General features: G+C 37.0%; 1 protein-coding gene across 5 annotated transcripts; it reads left to right on the forward strand.

Moving 5' to 3' along the window:
* The first annotated feature begins 3,301 nt into the window (after positions 1-3,301).
* On the forward strand, positions 3,302-17,580 carry LOC123763270 (zinc finger protein 480). 5 transcript variants are annotated; one of them, XM_045750382.2, is made up of 9 exons: positions 3,302-4,410; positions 4,706-5,040; positions 6,946-7,904; positions 8,281-8,328; positions 9,213-9,334; positions 9,484-9,633; positions 10,677-10,798; positions 12,228-12,473; positions 15,770-17,580. In XM_045750382.2, the coding sequence occupies exons 2-9, from the start codon at positions 4,807-4,809 to the stop codon at positions 16,307-16,309; spliced, it is 2,421 nt and encodes an 806-aa protein (XP_045606338.1). In that variant the 5' UTR covers positions 3,302-4,410; positions 4,706-4,806; the 3' UTR covers positions 16,310-17,580. The 5 variants fall into 5 exon arrangements, with proteins under 5 accessions (XP_045606338.1, XP_069159047.1, XP_069159048.1 ...); XM_069302946.1 differs by lacking the exon at positions 8,281-8,328 and having other exon boundaries at positions 9,186-9,334; XM_069302947.1 differs by lacking the exon at positions 8,281-8,328 and having other exon boundaries at positions 3,826-4,410.
* Positions 17,581-20,319: the final 2,739 nt, after the last annotated feature.

Here is a 20,319-nt window from a genome sequence, read left to right on the forward strand (position 1 = left end):
ACTGAATTATATATACTATGCTTATATAATATATACTGAAATATTGTTACATTTAACGTATGAAACAAAGTATATATCTGTATTTTTATTAAAATATAAAACATTAATATTTATCAACGTATCTCTGTGAATTACATAATTTATCAGTATTGTACAGCCTGTGATCTCCACCTGGCTGGCCACTGATACCTAAGTAGCTTTCATGTGTCCGGACATCGGCGATAGGATTGTATTATTTATTTATTTATTTATTTATTTATTTATGCATATACAAGAATGTACATAAGGAATGTGAGGATACAAATATGGTAATTACAGTCTTGTAAAGCCACTAGCACGCGCAGCGTTTCGGGCAGGTCCTTAATCTAAGAAAATTTTAAGGAGGTAAATACTTGAAAAGTTTATAGACAAAAAAATGAAAACAGATTACATGGAATGAAAAAAAAGATGAGAGAAAATTATAGGTACAGTATATTAGAGTACATAGGTAGCTATGATTGATTGCAATGACAGCTTAAAATGGTAGTTGACAACAAATTGGTAGGCACAATACAGCAGAAACAATATATGATTGATTGCAATGACAGCTTGAATGGTAGTTGACAAAAATTGGTAGTCACAATACAGCATATGGCTAGCACATAAAAGAAGACAGCAATGAACACAATGATAAGGTTGTTTGATATTACATAAAAATTAGGAGATTGGGTAACACTAGGTACAGAGCAAATTTAAAGCTCGGTGTAGGAAACTAAATAGATGAAGTTAGGTACTTTTTGGTTTTGCTTTTAAATAAGGCAAAAGTTTTACAGTTTTTCAATTCACTAGGGAGTGAGTTCCATAGACTAGGTCCCTTAATTTGCATAGAGTGTTTACACAGATTAAGTTTGACCCTGGGGATATCAAAGAGATATTTATTTCTGGTGTGGTGATAATGGGTCCTATTACATCTGTCCAGGGAGAGTTTCAGAGCATGGTTTGCATTTAAGAACAGGGTTTTGTAAATGTAGTTGACACAAGAGAATGTGTGGAGGGAGTTAATATTTAGCAAGTTTAGGGATTTAAACAAGGGAGCTGAGTGTTGTCTGAAAGCAGAGTTAGTTATTATTCTGATAGCAGATTTTTGCTGTGTGATGATGGGCTTAAGGTGGTTTGCAGTGGTAGACCCCCATGCACAGATACCATAATTAAGATAGGGGTAGATTAGTGCATAATATAGTGAGAGGAGAGCAGAGTTAGGAACATAATATCTGATTTTGGAGAGTATACCAACTGTCTTAGAGACTTTCTTAGTTATGTGTTGAATGTGGGTGCTGAAGTTGAGTCTCTTGTCTAGGAATAGGCCAAGAAACTTGCCATCATTTTTATTACTGATGTTAATGTTGTCTATCTGTAGCTGAATTGCATTTGATGATTTGCTTCCAAATAAGATGTAGTAAGTCTTTTCGATGTTTAATGTTAGTTTGTTCGTTGACATCCATAAGTGGACTTTAACTTTAAAGAGAGAGATATTTCTTGAAATGTTGTCACATTAACGTCTACATCTTCCTTCCTTCTGACATATAGATTTTAAGGTTAATTAGCATATATGGAAATAAATTACACAATTTATAGGCTGGTGTGAAGGGCTTCACACTCTTAGAGCAAGCCATCAAGAAACTGTACAGTATCAAATGCATATATCTTCGCATTCACTTCAGTTATATTTATGACAAGTATTTAAAGTGTAGCTTATATTTCTGCCTTTCTGTTGACATAGAAAACTTTCGTTTATTACATTATCTAGATAAAATTAGCATTGATCTTCAAAAGGTTGTAGTTGTAACTTCCATTATAAACAACATTATTATTGCAAACAGTAGGAGTTTCAAAGTCTCATTTGTATGGATACCTTCTCATATAGGTGTTGTCCACCTGCATGATGACACAAACAAGGCAGCTAAAACTGAATGTGATAAGCCTGAAGTTGAGTGGGATATGGGCATTCCAATCTCTTCTGTCAAAGTCGCAATATTTTAGGAAATTAGGGAAGACAGAAGAGCAATCACTGACACACAAAAGCCAGAAAGCAAGAGTATAAAGAGCTATGACATGTTTATGTGCCTCTGTAACCTTTTCCACTACCGCCCACAAGATGATATATGGGGTGCATAATTAATGAACTAAACTAAGTAAACATGTTTAGAATCGAGAATTATATGAACGGACAGCATAAAACTTCCACTAGTGTCACAATGACAGTGTGACATTGTAATTGCCAGAATTAGGCTAGGATATCGATATGTATCGCAGGTGGCTGCAGGTAATGAATAGCCCCCAATGGTGAATATTCCAATTGTAAACTATGTGAACAAGAGCTGGGACATACTCACCAACACTATATCTGTGATTGCCCTGTTATAAGTGACTTCAGACCAAATGGTATAAGGTACTTTGAACTCTGTAATTACTTCATACACTTGTGAATATTGGAAGATATTCTTATGCTGTACCCGGATTTTGCTAACGGAGGCTAATAGATCAGCCTTATATTTTATGTTCTCACCTGATTGTTACCTTTAGGTAGGCCCGTAAGTGGTAGTCCTCTTGAACCATTAACAGTATCAATAGATGATACTGGAGATCTGTGGAGGTGCGACTGGACCCTGCGTGACGGGAGATGTATCCCTTGTTTCTTGTGATTGATTGATGAGGATTAAGCCACCCAAAAGGTAGCACGGGCATGAATAGCCCGTAAGTGGTGTTCTTGTTAGTCACAGTTGATTTCTTTTTATTGAGGCTGGTATTTTATCCACTGATTCCATGTATAACTAACCATCCTGTGAGATGGGAATATTTAATGAACTTATAGCTAGTTTTTGATATACACTGTGTAATCTTTCATATAGAATAGGGTAGCAGCACATTACTGTGTATACCTAAGCTTGTTAATAATAACAAAAAAAAAGTTAGTTTCTATCGATAGGGAGAGCGATGGTTCAAAAATCCTTCTTTAAAATATGAATATCTTTCCTATCTCACTAAGATCTAATCTCTGTGATTAAAATGCAAAATTGACTTTGTCACTGCCTTTTTGATAACGTATACAATCATAAGCTTATTTGTGAATCTCTATTAATCAGTAAATCAGAGAGCGTGTAAGGTTCCGTGTTCCATGTCCGAAGAAACAGGGAGATTTTACATAAATACAGTACATGATAGTTTAAGTAGCGAACGCATACCAACAAATAACGATTAGTATCTATAACAAAAATATTGTTCTATGGAGTTGATTTAACTTCCAACCATGTATTTTTAAATAATCTTTAACGTTTTCTGGCTAGTTATGTTAGATTTGATTAAAAATACGCATTCTACTTGTTAATATCGTTAGATTTGATTAAAAATACGCATTCTACTTGTTAACATCATAAATTAAATTTGCGATAATTTGAGCAGAGAAGTTCGACGACTGGATCACTGTGTACAGAAGGTTGATATGCCAGCAAACACTTTCCAGAGAGCAATATATCTTGGATAAGTCGCTCCACGATATTGTTGCTTGGACCATCGACTTCCTTTGATATTACATATTTACATCTTATTTTGTTATGAAATGATATTTTTTCAGAGTAAAATTATGTTTTCTCATTTTCTGCATCCAGCATCCACATTATAGTGAGTAAATATACCATATTACTTCATTGCTTACGTAATGCTAGGAAGGTTTGAGTAGCTTTGGGTCTTTAGTGGACAGAATCTCCAATAGATGGGGCGAGAATCTCTCTCGACCGGGCGGGACTCGAAACTTAAATTAAAATTGCTATATCATTGGTCTCCAACATGATATATTTCCTTTGATGCACTCACAATAACGATTATAGCTAAGTCTTTCTGGAGGCATGTAATATTTTAGGCTTTATTAGCGTATCTTTGTTAATTACACAACATATTGGCAAGTGCGTAGGCGTCTGCACTCCATGACCGAAAAGCTACTGAACGCCACTATAAAAACATATATATCTTCACTTGAGCTTTAAATATGTCTAATGTATTTAAAATAAAGCTTATATTTCTATCTTTCTTAAGACGTGTAAAACATTTGTGTTTATTAACGAATTTACGTAAAATAAACATTCTTCTGAGAGAGTTGCTCTGTCGCTCAGTCTATGCGGGGGTCGGAGCTCGGCGATTATTAAAATACATGAATCTTCATTAGAACTTTAATTATGTCTATGATAAAGTGTTTAAAATGAGCCTTATATTCCTATCTTTCTTGAGGCATATAAAAAATTTACGATTATTTACAAATTTACGTGAAATAAGCATTGTTCTGAGAGAGAGTTGCTCCGTCGATCGATCTGTCCGGAGTCGGAGCTCGGCTATTATAAAAGTACACGTATCTTCGCTTTAAATTTAAATATGCCCATGGTAAGGTATTTAGAACGAAGCTTATATATCTGTCTTTCTTGTGACATATAAAACTCTTACGTTTATTAAGGAATCTGCGTGAAATAGGCATGGTTCTGAGATGAATGCTGCGGTTTTCGAGTTTGACGAGCGATGAAAACTGCCACTTTTATACAACTACAAATATCTTCGGTTTTACTTAAAATATTTATCTGGTAGAGGTTTTACATATAGATCGCGTTTCTGTCTTTCTTCTGACTAATAAATAATTTTGGTTTAATCAGTTATCAAGATGTTTTCAACAATATTCTTTCAGCGTTCGTCTTTTCCAACTTGGGCGACCCTTTTGGAAGCGCGATACTTGGGTTAACCCATCCTATAGTTGGGTCTGTTTCCAACTGGGGTTCGAATATTACTATGGCAGCTGTCGCAGTGGTGGAGGATGAAGGCGCACATACTGATCACGGCTCCAGAAGTAAGGATGTGCACACAGTGGAGGTCCGTGCTGGGGACATCCTGGAGGACTTGTGTCGCCTGTGTGGTGCTCAGGACGGCAGGCTCCTGCACCTGGCAGATACCTTCTCTATCCTCGGAGCAACCTCAAATATACTACACTTGCTAGAAAGTATATCGGTCCTACTTAAAGTTCAGGTATGACTGTTATAGGCTATTATTGGTAATGAAATATGTTTCACATATTTCATTACCAATAATATCATTGATACCAATAATATCATTGATACCAATAATATCATTGATACCAATAATATCATTGATACCAATAATATCATTGATACCAATAATATCATTGATACCAATAATATCATTGATACCAATAATATCATTGATACCAATAATATCATTGATACCAATAATATCATTGATACCAATAATATCATTGATACCAATAATATCATTGATACCAATAATATCATTGATACCAATAATATCATTGATACCAATAATATCATTGATACCAATAATATCATTGATACCAATAATATCATTGATACCAATAATATCATTGATACCAATAATATCATTGATACCAATAATATCATTGATACCAATAATATCATTGATGTGGCACTATGGATGATAGTCACATCTTCATCATTGCTTTGAGACACCTCAGTAAGTCATAGACTTGGGTACATCCATTATAATCAATGTAATGAGTGTGTGCAAAGCTCTTATTAAATAGTGAAAATATTAGGATAACCTGTTAATAATATAAATAGATTATCTTATAAAAATAACTAGTCTCTGACTTTCAGGAATCAACAAAACTGTCAGGGCTGGATTTTTATAAATCTGGAATTTCAAGAATAAAGAGACCATAGATTTAAGCTAGGAAAATAAAGGTGCCAAAAAATCTATGAAACTTGTCTTTTGTGAATGGTTGGAATGCTGTCATTAATGAGAGATGGGGTGGATGCTAAAAACAGATGCTTCAAAGCATCATCACTTGGCAAAGATTATAGGGAAGATGGGACTCCATGAACACTCTGTAGCTTTATTCCTGTAACTGCACTTAGGTAATTACATGTTATAAATTTGTTGAAAGATTATACTGTGTATATACACTTATAATGTACACACAGATATATAATACTGTAGTTAAGTATTCATTAATTTATTGCATTATTTCCTTACAATTTATACTTTATGTATATAACCTTATAAGTTTGCTTGATATTACTATAGTTGTATATCGGCCTCTTGACTCAATTTATCTGTATATTTGTGTGTGTATATATATGTATTTACTATTTATATCTGCAGAATTGAGCTATTAGCTCTTGGACCCCACCTTGGATCCTAGGATGTTTGAGATGGTTTTCCATGTACTTTTCATGTTTCCCTAACCCCAACCACTTAACTTGGGCTGATGTTTTCGCTTCATGCAGGCCAGCGTTCAATTCCCGACTGTCCAAGTGGTTGGACACCATTCCTTCCCTCCCCCCTTCCCCTGTCCAATCCCTAATCCTTATCCTGATTCCTTCCAAGTGCTATATAGTTGCAGTGGCTTCTGACTTTCTTCTAATAGTTCCCTTCCCTTGCTTCTTCAAATGTGTTATAGAAATAGGATAGGATAGTTTAGTTCTTCATATTATATTGAAAAGTGTTGAAGAATATCAAAGAATACTTGATCAACCAAGTTGTGACTTGTATGTCAGGCTGCAAGCAGCTACATCAAACAGCCTGATTGACCAGACTACCAACCAGAAGACCTGGTCAGAGACTGGGCTGTGGGGACATTGATCCTCGGAATCACTAATAGGTATTGTGCAAGTTGGTTTGTCTATGCAAATAGGAGAATTATAGTATTTACATTTTGAGGGTCAGGATACTGTATAACGAATGAAACATAAATGACGTTATACAGCCTGTTGGAAATTTAGATTATAACCACATATTTAAATAGTTTTTGTTTACATATTTCAGTATTTGTCTCATTAAAAAAGTATATTTTAATTAATATAGATTATACTTTATAAATACTGTATAGTTTGGTAATAAAATAATATTTTAAGAGTGTATGTTCTTTTTCAGGATGATTGTGAAGACCTGATGCCCAAACACCTCTGCTTGTCCTGTTTTAATACAGCAATTGATATTCAAGCATTCATTGACTCCGGTGTTAACTTTCAGAAAACAACAATTACTCAGCTGTTTCCAAATGCAAGAGTAGAAGAAGCATATGAATTGCCATTTTCTGCAAGTTATCAAAATTCCCAAGCAACAAACAGATCTTTATCAGAATATGCTGAAAATGGCATTGGAAGTACAGGATCAGGACAGGGAAGGTCACATGATCTTTTTAGCTGTTATAATTCATTTGAAACCTCAAGTGAACTTGCGAAGCAAAATTATGATCAAGACCAAGAAATGACAATTGAGCAAAATGTAAATAATCATAGACATATTATTGATAGTTACCAAGAGTCACAAGGAATATTTGAATGCAGTGAATCTGTCAGTAAGCAAGGTGTTCTTACTTCTTCAGAAAACAGTATTAAGCCAAACACTTCTAGTCATCTAATTGGGACACCTGATAAGCTTTCCACAGCTTCAGATGGTAAATCTCAGATTAGTTACCAATGTGATGCTGCTTTATTACCCACAGGAAACAAAATATCTTTAAAGGAGGAGGAACATGGAAAAAATATTTCACACAGTACCTGTACTAAAAATGAGAGCCATAACAGTGCTGTCAGTGGTAATGGGAATACAAATCGTGCCATAAACACTTGCACAGCAGTTTGTTCTAAGGTAACAACTTCCACCGATAATAAATTGAGAAAGTGTCCAACTTGTGATAAAACTTTTCCTAGACAGAGTCAGTTAAAAAGCCACCTTACTACTCATAGTGAATTTCGGCCATTTGAGTGTAACAGATGTTTTCTGAAATTTAAGTATCGCAGAAATCTTGTGGAGCATTTCAGTATTCATGATGAAATCCCATCCTTCATCTGCTCAGTGTGTGGACTGACATTTAAACAAAAAAGCAAGTATGTTGTATTTCACCTGTTAACTATTTCATTGTTTCATATTCAGTCGATGCACTTTTTTCCAGTTATTAGGTATTTATGGTAGAGGGATACCTTTTGGTTTTGATGTCTTTATATTTGTAACATTTTGTTTCGAGACACCATGGTGCGCAAATCTATGGTGTACCAGCATTTGAACTACTGTATTCAGTTATGGAGACTTCGCTTTCAAAAAGACATAAGTGCTTTGGTGAAGGTTTAGTTCAGAGCAATATACCAGGAAAGGTTGAGTGTTGTTAACAACATTACAAATCAGACATCACTGGGCTGACTTCATTGAGACCTTTAAAATACTTAATAAATTGTAAAGTGTTAATTCATACCATTTCTTTTATAGATGTAACCCACATAAGAGACAACCACTTCAAGCTCAAGAAGCCACAATGTAAGACAGACAGACATGATTTTTCATCAATAGAATAATAAACCCATGGAATTACTAGTCACTGAAGCCATAAATGCCAAGACTGGAAAAAACTTAGGAAAAATGTGGGGGGAACTTTGACAAGCCATTGGCTTCCTGTTCCCATCAAGGTCATTAGAGATGGTGGCCTTCATATTAATTCAGGCAATATTAAGTTATGGCTCCATCTTAACTATTGTATTAAAGTATGAAAAACCACTCCTATACTGAATTATGATGCTACTTTATTTTACAAACTGGCAAAAATCACCTGATACTTCAGCTCACTTGTTAGGATGGCCTATATGGTACAGCACTGGTAACTCTTCAAACCAGCCATGATAGGTGTTATTTCACAAAGATATTTAAGATATTGAACAAGTATAATCATACATACCCTGACCACTTCTCTGAACTGATGTGGCATACACATTGTGGTCACAATTGTAAGCTTGCCAAGCCACTTAGTAGAACAGACAACAGTAAATTCTTCTGCCAAACGGTAATGCTCTTTGTATTAAAACACTGTAGAGAGACACTAGGATGAGACTAGACTATATTTTTAATGTTTGCCTGTAAGATTCATCAAATCTGATTTGATAAGGCTCTGGTTTCCTGTTGAATGAGGACATTGAGGATTGTAACCAACAGGTACAATTAATTATATTATACAGTATATAATTGTAATCATGAATTTTATGAATAATTTTAGGAATTGATATGGATACATTTATATGGTTGTGGATGTGATTGTAACAAAGTTGAACTATACTGTATTTTAAATTAAGTTCTATACAGTATGAATCAGGAATCAAACTTATGGGCATTCTTTCATATAGATTTATTACACATGTATGCTCCTCTAGCCTGCTGAAGCATGAACGAACCCATCGGAAAGCAAATACGACAAGCTTTAAGTGCAATTTTTGCAGCAAAGAATATTCACAATCTTCGCACTTGAAGACCCACATTAGAAACATTCATGGAGGTGAGTTAGGCAAAAGTTTAGAAGGATGATACATTATATGAAATTGGTGTATACTGTGTTCAGTATATTTGTTCTATGTGTGTTTAATGTGTAAAAACTTCAGGAACTGCTTAATCCAGTTTCATGCATAATTATAATATTATTTTCAGATAGTGATGGTTATGCCTGTACTGAGTGTGATGTAAGGGTGCTGTGTCATTCTTCTTTACGACGCCATATGTCTACTGTACATGCAAACTCTGTTAAATTCACCTGTCAACATTGTAGTAAAGGTTTTAATAATTACCAGAACTATCAAGGTAAGTGTTATATGAAAAGAAAATATCTTTGTCTTTAATAGTTGTGTTATAAGAAGAATTTTTAGATTTTTTCTGGTCCATGTCTTGGTGTTGTCTTGCAAAGACCTCTGTCTACTGAAACATAAGTACAGTATTCAGCATTTCTTAGTACCAGCTGGTCTATGTGTATGGGTTCATGCATTTGTTTCATGAACATGTATGCTATTCAGCATCTCTTTTTGCCATCTGCTGCATCAGCTTTAGATTCGTGGTTTCGTTCCCTGGAGCTATCAATGACAACTGTTAACCACCAGAGTTATCTTCACTAAGGTGTTTAGTTCTTCCTTTTGGGGAAGACTCCTGTAGAGGTGACCCTGTACTAGGTATTTGGACATGGTAGTTGCACGAGACCTATTGATGGGTAGGTTAGTTAATTGTTGTACAGCACTTGGTTTTGCTCAGTGCTAGTTCATGTAGGAAGTGGAACTTTGCACCATTTGCTGAGATAGCCCTGAGTGTAGATAAGGTTCAATATTAGCTGCTTTGTGATCTCTTGCACCTGGTCCTTCCATGCAAAGACTTATTTGGTGGAGCATTCCAGCTCCCAGGCTTCAGAGAAATTTTTGTTTTCCAATTACCTATGCTGGTTGGATTGCAATGAATCTCCCTCTTCTCTAAGGCCATCAGGGTCTGCCTTCTTTTCAGATGGGCAATGTTTTGGTCTTCTTGCCTTTGTGTTAAGTTGATAAATCAAAGTATTTAATCACCATTAGTCCATGTAATGTTGCATTTCAAATAAATTGGTTATTAATTATTATTAGTAAGAATATTAATTATTCTTATTAATAAGGAATGTCATTAATTATTAATCATTTTTTTACTGAATTATTATTAACAAAAGATATTAATTGTTAACATTTTCATCAGTATCCTCTTGCTCTCATATGTTGCTTGTCAGCATCCAAGTTTCCATTTACAACTTAATGATTGTACTGCAGCTAGTTTGTTTCTGCTTTTTGTTTATGTAAAGTTGTCAAGGTTCTAACATACAGAACACTGTACAGGTCATATACGTCGACACACTGGAGAGCGCCCTTACTGCTGTGAAACGTGTGGTAAAACTTTCACCACAGCCAAGGCTCTGTGTAGACACCGTCTCATTCACCAGGGTACCAAAACTCACAAAGTAAGTTATGTTCCAGCCATTAGGGTAAACTCTCTGGTTTCTGGTTGACTAAAAATTTTTTAATTCGGTAGGTTTATTGCAAAAGTACTATACCTTTGTATTTGTAATAATACAATATATTCTGAACTGTACTTACATTTGTAGTGCTGAGGTCTTGTGTTGTATTATATGCCATGATGGTCATTTGGGATATAATCTAAGATGCCAAATGAGCTGAAGGTTCAGTAATTTTGTAAATTTACTATTTACAGAAAAATAATCTGTATACATTAAAAATTGCTGTACTATTAAATACATAAAACTCTGTATACTGTACATTAAAATTTTTGTATTTCACTCGTATAAACAATAATAAAGATGTCTAGTATTTGAAGGCTAATCAAAGAGAAGTAAACATACTAGATATGGAATGAATTAGTATTGTATCGGTGTCAGTCTGAATCGGAGGACCGACTAGGTTCGTAGGAACTACAACATGAAGCAGGAGTACCTGTCTCTGTGTCATTACTTGTAGTTCTGACAAACTTATCCTTAGTGGTTGCCTAACTGCTGTGGTTCTCTTGATGTAAATTTCTCTCGAGTATCTTGAATGAGTGTACATGTTAGTTAATTCAATATCATCTGTCTCTTAGTACATCTGCAGGCCTGACGGCTGAGTGGACAGCGCTCGGGACTCATAATCCTAGGGTCCGAGGATCGATCCCCAGGAATGGCGGAAACAAATGGGCAAAGTTTCTTTCACCCTGATGCCTCTGTTCACCTAGCAGTAAATAGGAACCTGGGAGTTAGGTAACTGCTGCAGGCTGCTTCCTGTGTGTGTGTGTGTGTGTGTGTGTGTGTGTGTGTGTGTGTGTGTGTGTGTGTGTGTGTGTGTGTGTGTGTGTGTGTGTGTGTGTGTGTGTGTAAAAAAAAAAAAAAAAAATCATTTGATTGATTGACAGTTGAGAAGCAAGCCAAAGGAGCCAGAGCACAACTAGGTGAATACACCTCCATTAGCTCTTAGTATTTCTAATTATACATTAGATGTAATTATCTCTTAAGTGTAAATATATAATCCTCTGTCATACTGTTATGCTAACATTTTCCTTTGCCATTCCTGGTAAGATCTCTTGTATTACTAGCATTCAGTATTATGGTTCTCATCTGTTTAGGGACCACAGTTGTGAGTGAAAGTATTTGACAGTAGAAATACTAATCCCTTTAGGATCAAGCTTGCTCAAGGCTATTTAGGAGAAGATTAAAACAAGACTACAAATTGCTCTTTAGGTGATGTTCTAGTTTCTCTTTTCTAAGAGTTTGGTAACTAAATTAATCATTTGTTAGTTCTATAAAACAAGTCCATTCATATTGACTACAAGTTGTGCAGTTAAATTAAATTAATTCAACAAATTAAAGTAGAGAAAATTAACAAAGCTTAAATTTTTGGCAGTGCACACAGTGTGGTAAAGCATTTCTGGAATTATGTGATCTGAAACGTCATGTGAAACGCCATTTGCTGAAACACGTGAGGAAAGGCAACAAAATGTCTTCGGTCAAGTGTGAAGGGAATGCAGTTGCCCCAGCAGCATCGGTGGACCCTGGCATGAGCTCCATCAATCTTATGGTGCTCACCGATTCCCTCCTCTTCACCGAGTCTCAGCAGATACTGGAGAACACCGGCTCGAGAGCTACTGAGGCATGTATACAGTACTATATTTATGCCAATCGACATATTATAAATATTTTCAATATGTTAATGAAAGTAAATCCCATATAGGTATTTTTAAAGAGGATGTTTAGATTGTTTAATGCCATCACAGTAGATAGGTAAAAGCTGTTAGGTTAAAAACTGTCAGTTCAAAAACTTTACAAATTAAGTTTGGCTCAGCTATAATGCATTGTCATAGCCATAGGGCACTGGCATAGCCATAGAAGTAGGCATTCAACAGTCTCGGGAGACTATGGAGTTGCACTCTGGTTGCCGAGGCTCAAGTTTCCTCTCCAGGACACACATCCTGGGTAGGTCGATATGGAGAAGCTGTTACCCATGCAGCAGGTCTTCCCTCTCCACAATGCTAAAATTGTCCAATGGAAAGGCAAATGCCAATACGCTTGATTCCAGTGCTGTCGCAGGTGCTGCCATAACGAGGTTGAAGTCGACAACGAACTGCCTTTGGGGCTCCAGCTCCGGATTTTTCCTTGAGGTTGACTCCTGAAGCTATGGCATAGCCATAAGGCACTGGCACAGCCATAGGGCAATGTCATAGCCATATGGCACTGGCATAGCCATAGGGCACTGGTACAGCCATAGGGCAATGTCATAGCCATATGGCACTGGCATAGTCATAGGACACTGGCACAGTCATAGGGCAATGTCTTAGCCATATGACACTGGCATAGCCATTGGGCACTGGTACAGCCATAGAACACAGGCACCATTCTATGGTACTGTAAATTACTATTAAATAGTGGCTATATCTTTGAAGTTAATGGAAAATTGTGAATGATGCTTTGCATAAGTATTGGTATAATATTTGTATACCAGAGTTGGGCTTATCAAGGATCCTCTAGCCAAGGGTGAAGCTCCCTGAATGATCATTTTATCAATTACTGGTCAGAGCCAGTACAGCTTAACATGGCACAATAAATGAAGAAAAATATGTAAAAGAGGAGTACAATGATCATAGTACTATTCCCTATTCTCAAATATTGGGACTGCATTTTCCTTATCCAGATTTCTGGTAGCTCTCCTGTTTCTAGTGTAATGCTGAATGCTATAGTTAATGGTAACACAAGATTCCTGCAGCTTCCGTCCGTAACCATGTTGATATCTGGTCTGGTTCTACTACTTTTGCTACATCCAGTTCCTTTAGGGTTTTTTTTTTTTTTTTTTACTTCTGCATTAACTTTAATTCTGTCTAGTGTTATTTCTTGTCATCTGGTGTCACCCCCTATTTGGATACTAATCTGTTCAAGTTTCTAGACTTCCTGGAACTTTTTCACACACTTCCTTGTCATTCTTGAAGTGTTCCTCCCTGTCCATGCAGTCTGAACACATGATTTCACGCCATTATTTTCCTGTTTATAGCTGTGCAACAGCTTATGTTAGCTCCGTTTTTACTGCAGTGTAATTTTCAAACTGCTACTCTGCTGTCCTCCTGATTTTAGTGTACTGATTCCTGGCCCTCTTTAATGCCTCCCTATTTTTCTTTGTACCCATGCCCCTGTACTTTCTCCATGCCTTTTTTTTTCTTCTTTTTCTTCTTCCTAGTGTCTGTTAAACCATAGGTTTGCTGTTCTCCTATTGACCACTTCTTCCTGAGGGGTTGAAAGACACGCAACTAAATGCCTTCCAGAACTGAAAAGCAAAAGCTACAAGGAGAGGATATAGGTCTTAAATATACCAAAGCTAGAGGATAGAAGGAAAAGATCACTACAAACAAAATAGCAACACATCTACAAAATTGACAAAGAAGAGTTCTTGACAACTGTAACTTAAAGGACAAGAGGTTATAGATTCAAAGTATGGAAACAAAGCTGCCAAAAAAAAGCATTAAAAAGTTCACTTTTACAGAGTGGTAACAGTTTGAACAAGTTAAGTGAAGTGCTGGTGGAGGCCAAAACAGTCAGTAGTTTTAAAGCACAAAGTTTCAGTACCACAGAGTACTGGGAAGACAGGATACCACGAGCGTAATTCTCATCCTTGAATTACACTTGGGTAATTGTACTTCGATAATTATACAATAACACAGTGGTCAGTTGCTCCTAGTGACACCTTATATTTTACATTCTCAACATCACCTTCATTTTGGGTAAACACCAGGTCTAGGGTAGCTGTAAATCTCTCTCTCTTCTTGGCTACTTGATATACTGCCACAGAAACTGTTTGTCTGCAGTGTTCACAAATCTTGCTCTCCATGTTTCAACTTCCCTGTGGGGCATCCTATGTTAACCAGTCTACTTCCCTGTGGTTGAAATATCCAAGTAGGATAATTGCTCTGGCTCTCCTTGCCACTGTGGCTGCATTTTCTATTATCTTCAGGCATGTATCATTATATTTATCTTATTCCTCCCTTGACTTTTTTGTAGTTAATAGAGGGCTGTAAATAACACCTACCACCTTACCTTGCATTGATTTCGGGGCTCAACGTCCCTGCGGCTCGGTCCCCGACTAGGCCTCCTGGTTGCTGGACTGATCAACCAGGCTGTTGGACGCGGCTGCTCGCAGCCTGATGTATAGATCACAACCTGATTGATCAGATAGTTGACCACTATCATATCTAGTGTGAAGTCATGCTGGTTGTTTACCTCTGGCATCTGTGTCTCCTCAAAGCCCCAATATTGTTATATCAGTAGGACTACATCCCCCTAATTCTATAATCACTTCTTATCTTTCAAAATATTGCACAGTGGGGGAAGGGGCCCCCACTGTGCAATATTTTGAAAGTTAGAGATAAGGAATGACACTGATATGCAGTATTTTTCCTAAACAGTGGTGCAAAAATGGTTAACCAATATTGTAAGTAAATAAAGCCACAACAGATACAGTATTACAGTATTTATTTGTATACTGTATAATGTATATACATATTCACAAATACAGTACCTGTACAGGTATATTCAACCCACTGCAGAAACAGCTACAGTACTGTATTATTTGGTAAAAAATGTATTCTTGATGGGATATAAAATTGATTTTATAAGTTAGAGAATTAGTAAAACATAATAATTATAAAACATGAAAAATGTCTAAAATTGAATTCTATAATCACTTCTTATTTGAATTGCCATACAATTACAGCCTACCAAAAACATTTATAATAATACTAGAATGTCAATTAATAGATACTGAGTAGCATAACAAGATTGTATGATAGGTACTTTGAAAGAATTCATAACTTTTTCCCAGTTTGCTAAGAACAGACACGTATATAATCCTCCGTGACTATATACAAAACTTTCTGTACTAACTGCTTGTTTTTGTTTTCCTAGGTCATTTTACCCCATGAGAAACTGAGCACTTCAAAAGTTGTCAGTAATGAGCCAGTGATGAACTCAAATGATATTATACAGCCTAATGGGGCTAGCCTGCAGCAGCCATCTATGGATGTGACAAAGGGATCACATTTGTTAAGAACAGAAGACGTTCTGGCTTCCTCTGAACTCATGCCAGCTGAACCAGACATGGAAGCAGTCTCTCTCTTGGCCAATACTGCTGTCCTTCAGCCACCAGAAGTTACACATGGAATTACTACACCTCACCTTGATACCTCGCAAGTTTTACAACCAACGAACATCGATGTACAGGGTGTAGTAAGTGCAAATGACACGAGTGGAGTAACTCTGTCTTCACGGGAGTCGTCAGAATGTACCTCTGCTTCAGATGCTCCCACTATGGTTATGTTGTCATCTGTTACAACACCATCTGAGTATTTACCGGTGTGTGACTCTGAAAACGGGTCTAGCAACCCAGTTATTGAAGGAGCAAGATGCCAACAGAGTGAGAGAGTTCTTAGTCATGCCACTTGGTGAGCAGTTTTACTAACAAAACTTATATCTTGAATGTTTTAATATATCATTCATATCTTTGTAACAACGAATATCAGTACTGGTATTAGTACAAAATCACCAAAGTATATAAAAGTATAAAAGTTATATTGTTAAAAGTTACCCCATTGTTTCCTACCTGGTGTTTCCTCCCTGGTCCTTGTGTCACCTCCCAAATCTTCCATCTTTTCTGTCTTCTGTGCCTTCCTTCACTTCTCAGCTCTTCCTTGTCTTTTGGCCCTCCACAACACCTGTCTGTCTAGGCCATTGTCCATAATATATCCAGCCATCTTCATATTGTCCGCTCTAATTCTCCCCCCTTCTGTGGAGGCTGTCACCCAATACATTGCTACTGGTACACCTGTCTCTCAATCAGAAATGTAAACCGGACTCCTCCTCCTCCCCAGCAGGTAAGAAGGCATTGATACATCCCTCACCTTCTGCCTCTGTTTCTGTCCCTGCATCTCCTCCCATTTCAGTGGCAGAGTTGCCTGTCTCAGCTATGGAGATTCCCTTGGCCCCTGATTCTCTCTTAGGTCATGTCCTTGATCAAGTGCACTTCCCTGTTTCTGTCCTTCCTCACCCCAATTCCCTTGACTGCCCCTCTCCTGACGCCTTCTCCCACTCCAGACTCTTGTCAGTTCACCTCTGGCCCATCCTACCACCCTCTTGACTCAATCATCTTTGCTAGCTTTACCTGTTCCTCTTAACTCTGATTACACTGAACCTGATCCTATCTAGTATTCTTCTTTGCATTTGTTTTCCCTTGTTGTCTCCATTTTTGACCATCTATTTTTCAATGAAATATTCTTGCTTTTTATGCCAAGCTCCCAGGAACTCTTAACTTCTGATCACACAGTTTTCACTACTTTGTGTACATCACCAGGAGCCGATGCTTGGCACTCGTCCTGGTTGTTTATGTGGTTATTCTTTTCCTCTCCTTCCCTCCAGCTTTTGCTGGGATTCAACTGAAATCTTTACAGGTGCTGAGACTTCCACCTGAAGCTCAATTAGGATTTCATGTATTGCCTGCATGCACTTTGGCTGTGGTAGATCTGTTAACTAAATAATAATAATAATATTTAGTTAACATATTACAGCATTCTGCATTTTTTGGTCTCGGATATTCAAACGACATTTGCCACTTGAAAATTTGTCACTCAATTATGCAACATACCATTTGCAGTAACCTTGTTCGGCCCTCTTGCAGAATAATAAGACATGCTACTGGTCAATATAAGATGAATACAAATAATTTTACTAGTATTACTCCCCTTTTCCAAAACCATTTAAATAAGATTCAGATCAATGTTATGTTGTAGAAAGTATTCCAATGCTGAAATGTCCCCTCAATAATTTTAATCATCACTGCATACAATTAATTTTGGTAGAAATTTGTACAACATAAATACAGCATTCTCATTGTTTCACAGTTTGATTTAATGTCATCTTTCAAGTACTATGATAATAAATTAATTTATAAATATAATTACAATACTATATAATTTGCAGATGAGTCACAATAACATGGCTGAAGATATGATAACCACACCAGAAGATGAGACGACAACGTATCGGTCCGTCCTGGACCATTATAAAAGTCGATTGTGATGGAAGCGAGGGAGGCACAGGCATTAAGTAAAGCGAGAGAGAGGTGACGAACAGGTAAGGGAGGTAATTCCTAGAGGAAGGTAAGAGCAAGGCAAAAGGAAAGACCAAGAAGAAAGGTATGGATGAGATGGGGTGATTAATGTGTGTAAGAATAAGAGGAAAAGAAACAGAAAAAATGGGAGGGGGTTAGGCTTATGTCAGGTCACGTTTGTTAGAAAGGTTAGAGCATTTGAATATATACTGTGAAAGGGAAGCGTCAACAGCAACAAAGCCAAGACTAAGGTTCATGTTGGGTATGTTGTGTATCAGAGCAGATTCAACAAAACAGCATCTGTGAAGAGGAGAGGCAGGAAAGATTATTTTAGAAGACCAATCAATAGAATGATTAAATCCCTAATAGAACAGAAGAGAGCATTCTTTTGAGTTCCTTAAATCTGTTATTTAATGTACAGCCAGTTTCCCCAAAGTATGGAGAGGACAAGACAAACAGGAAATAGAGTAGACACCAGCAGCATTAGAAGTAGGAGTAGCAGTGTGAACCAGATTACAACGAAGAGTGTTAGTTTGTCGAAAGGCGAGCTTTATGTCGAGAGGACGAAGGGTATTAGTGAGATTTTTTAGTTCAGAGACGAAAGGAAGGCAGAGCACAGTGCTAATAGTGTTGGAACTGAGTTTGACATGAAATAAATTTTGTTTATTTTGAGAATAGGTACAGTTGATCAAATGTAAGGGATAACCAAGGCGAGAGAAAGATTTGTAAATAAAGGAAATTTCAGAATCAAGAAACTGAGGGTGACTGATGCATAGAGTGCAGAGGGAGAGATGAGAACAGTTTTCTTAACAGGGGGAGGATGATAGGAAAAGAAGTGAATGTTCATATCACTTTGCATGGGTTTGCAGTAGACAGAGAAAGAGAACCCCGATACAAAACTACGAATATCAAGAAAATCAAGGAGGTAATTAGATTCCCATTCTCCTTTGAAATGGAGGAGCCAGATTGTTAAGAGTGAAAAGGCTGGGAAAAGACTTAAGGCTATGAGGCCATAAAGCAAACATGTCATCAATATAGCGAAGCCAGAAAGAGGGATGGGTATTAATAGTGGGAAGAAGAACAGTTTCAAAGTATGCCATATAGAGATAGAGGAGAGAAAGGAAACCCATAGGGGCACCAAAAGTGTGAGAGAATTATTTTTCATTGAAAAAGAAGGAGTTAGTCAACACAGTCTGATGAGTTTTGAGAATAATGTCAGTGGGAAGCAGATGTAGAAGGCCCTCAGTTGCCATTATGACTAAGGAAAGAGAGAACATCATCAAGAAGAACATTAGTAAACAGAGTCGACATCAAGACTAAGCACCTTCTTCATCTCCTGCTTACCACTGACATTTTTCTCAAACTCATCAGACTGTTGACTCTAATTCCTTCTTTTTCAACGGAAAATACTCCTCTCAAACTTTCGGTGTCGCTATGGGTTCCCCTCTTTCCCTTTATGTCTATATGGAATACTTCGAAACCGTTCTTCTTCCTATTATTGCTACTAGTGTCTCTCTCTGACTTCGCTATGCTGATGACATTTATGCTTTATGGCCTCATGACCTTAGTCTTTTCTAGCCTTTCCTCTCTTAACAATCTGGCTCCTTCTATCCATTTCAAAGTTGAATGGGATCTAATTACCTCCTTCCTTTTCTTGACCTTAATACTCACAGCTTTGTGTCCGGGTTTTCATTCTCTGTCTACCGCAGACCCATGCATAGTGGTAAGTATATTCACTTTTTTTCCTACCATCCTCCTCCTGTTAAGAAAAGCGTTCTCGTCTTTCTCTCTTCCTCCGCGTTCTAAGCATCATTGACCCTCAGTTTCTCGATTCTGAAATTTCCTTTCTTTCCAAATAATTCTCTTGCCTTGGTTACCCCTTACATTTTATCAACTGTGCCTGTTCTCAAGCTAAACAAAATTTCTTTCGTCCCAAACACATTTCCAACACTATTAGCACTGTGCTCTGCCTACCCTTCATATCTGAACTAAAAAATCTCACTAATACCCATTGTCCTCTTGACATAAAGCTCGCCTTTCGACAAACTAACACTCTTCATTGTAATCAGGTTCACACTGCTCCTCTTGCTTCTAATGCTGCTGGTGTCTACTCTATTTCCTGTTCATCTTGTCCTCTCCAATACTTTGGGGAAACTGGCTGTACACTAAATGACAGACTTAAAGGAACACAAATGAAGTGTTAAGTCTGCAGACATAAACAATGCTCTTGTCATGTTAGGGATTCTAATCATCCTATTGATTGGTCTTCTAAAATAATCTCTCCTTCCTCTACTTTTCACAGATGCTGTCTTGTCGAATCAGCTCTGATACACAGCATATCCAACATGAACCT

The sequence above is a fragment of the Procambarus clarkii genome, chromosome 49, assembly GCF_040958095.1.
Source record: "Procambarus clarkii isolate CNS0578487 chromosome 49, FALCON_Pclarkii_2.0, whole genome shotgun sequence".
NCBI classification, from domain to species: Eukaryota; Metazoa; Arthropoda; class Malacostraca; order Decapoda; family Cambaridae; genus Procambarus; species Procambarus clarkii.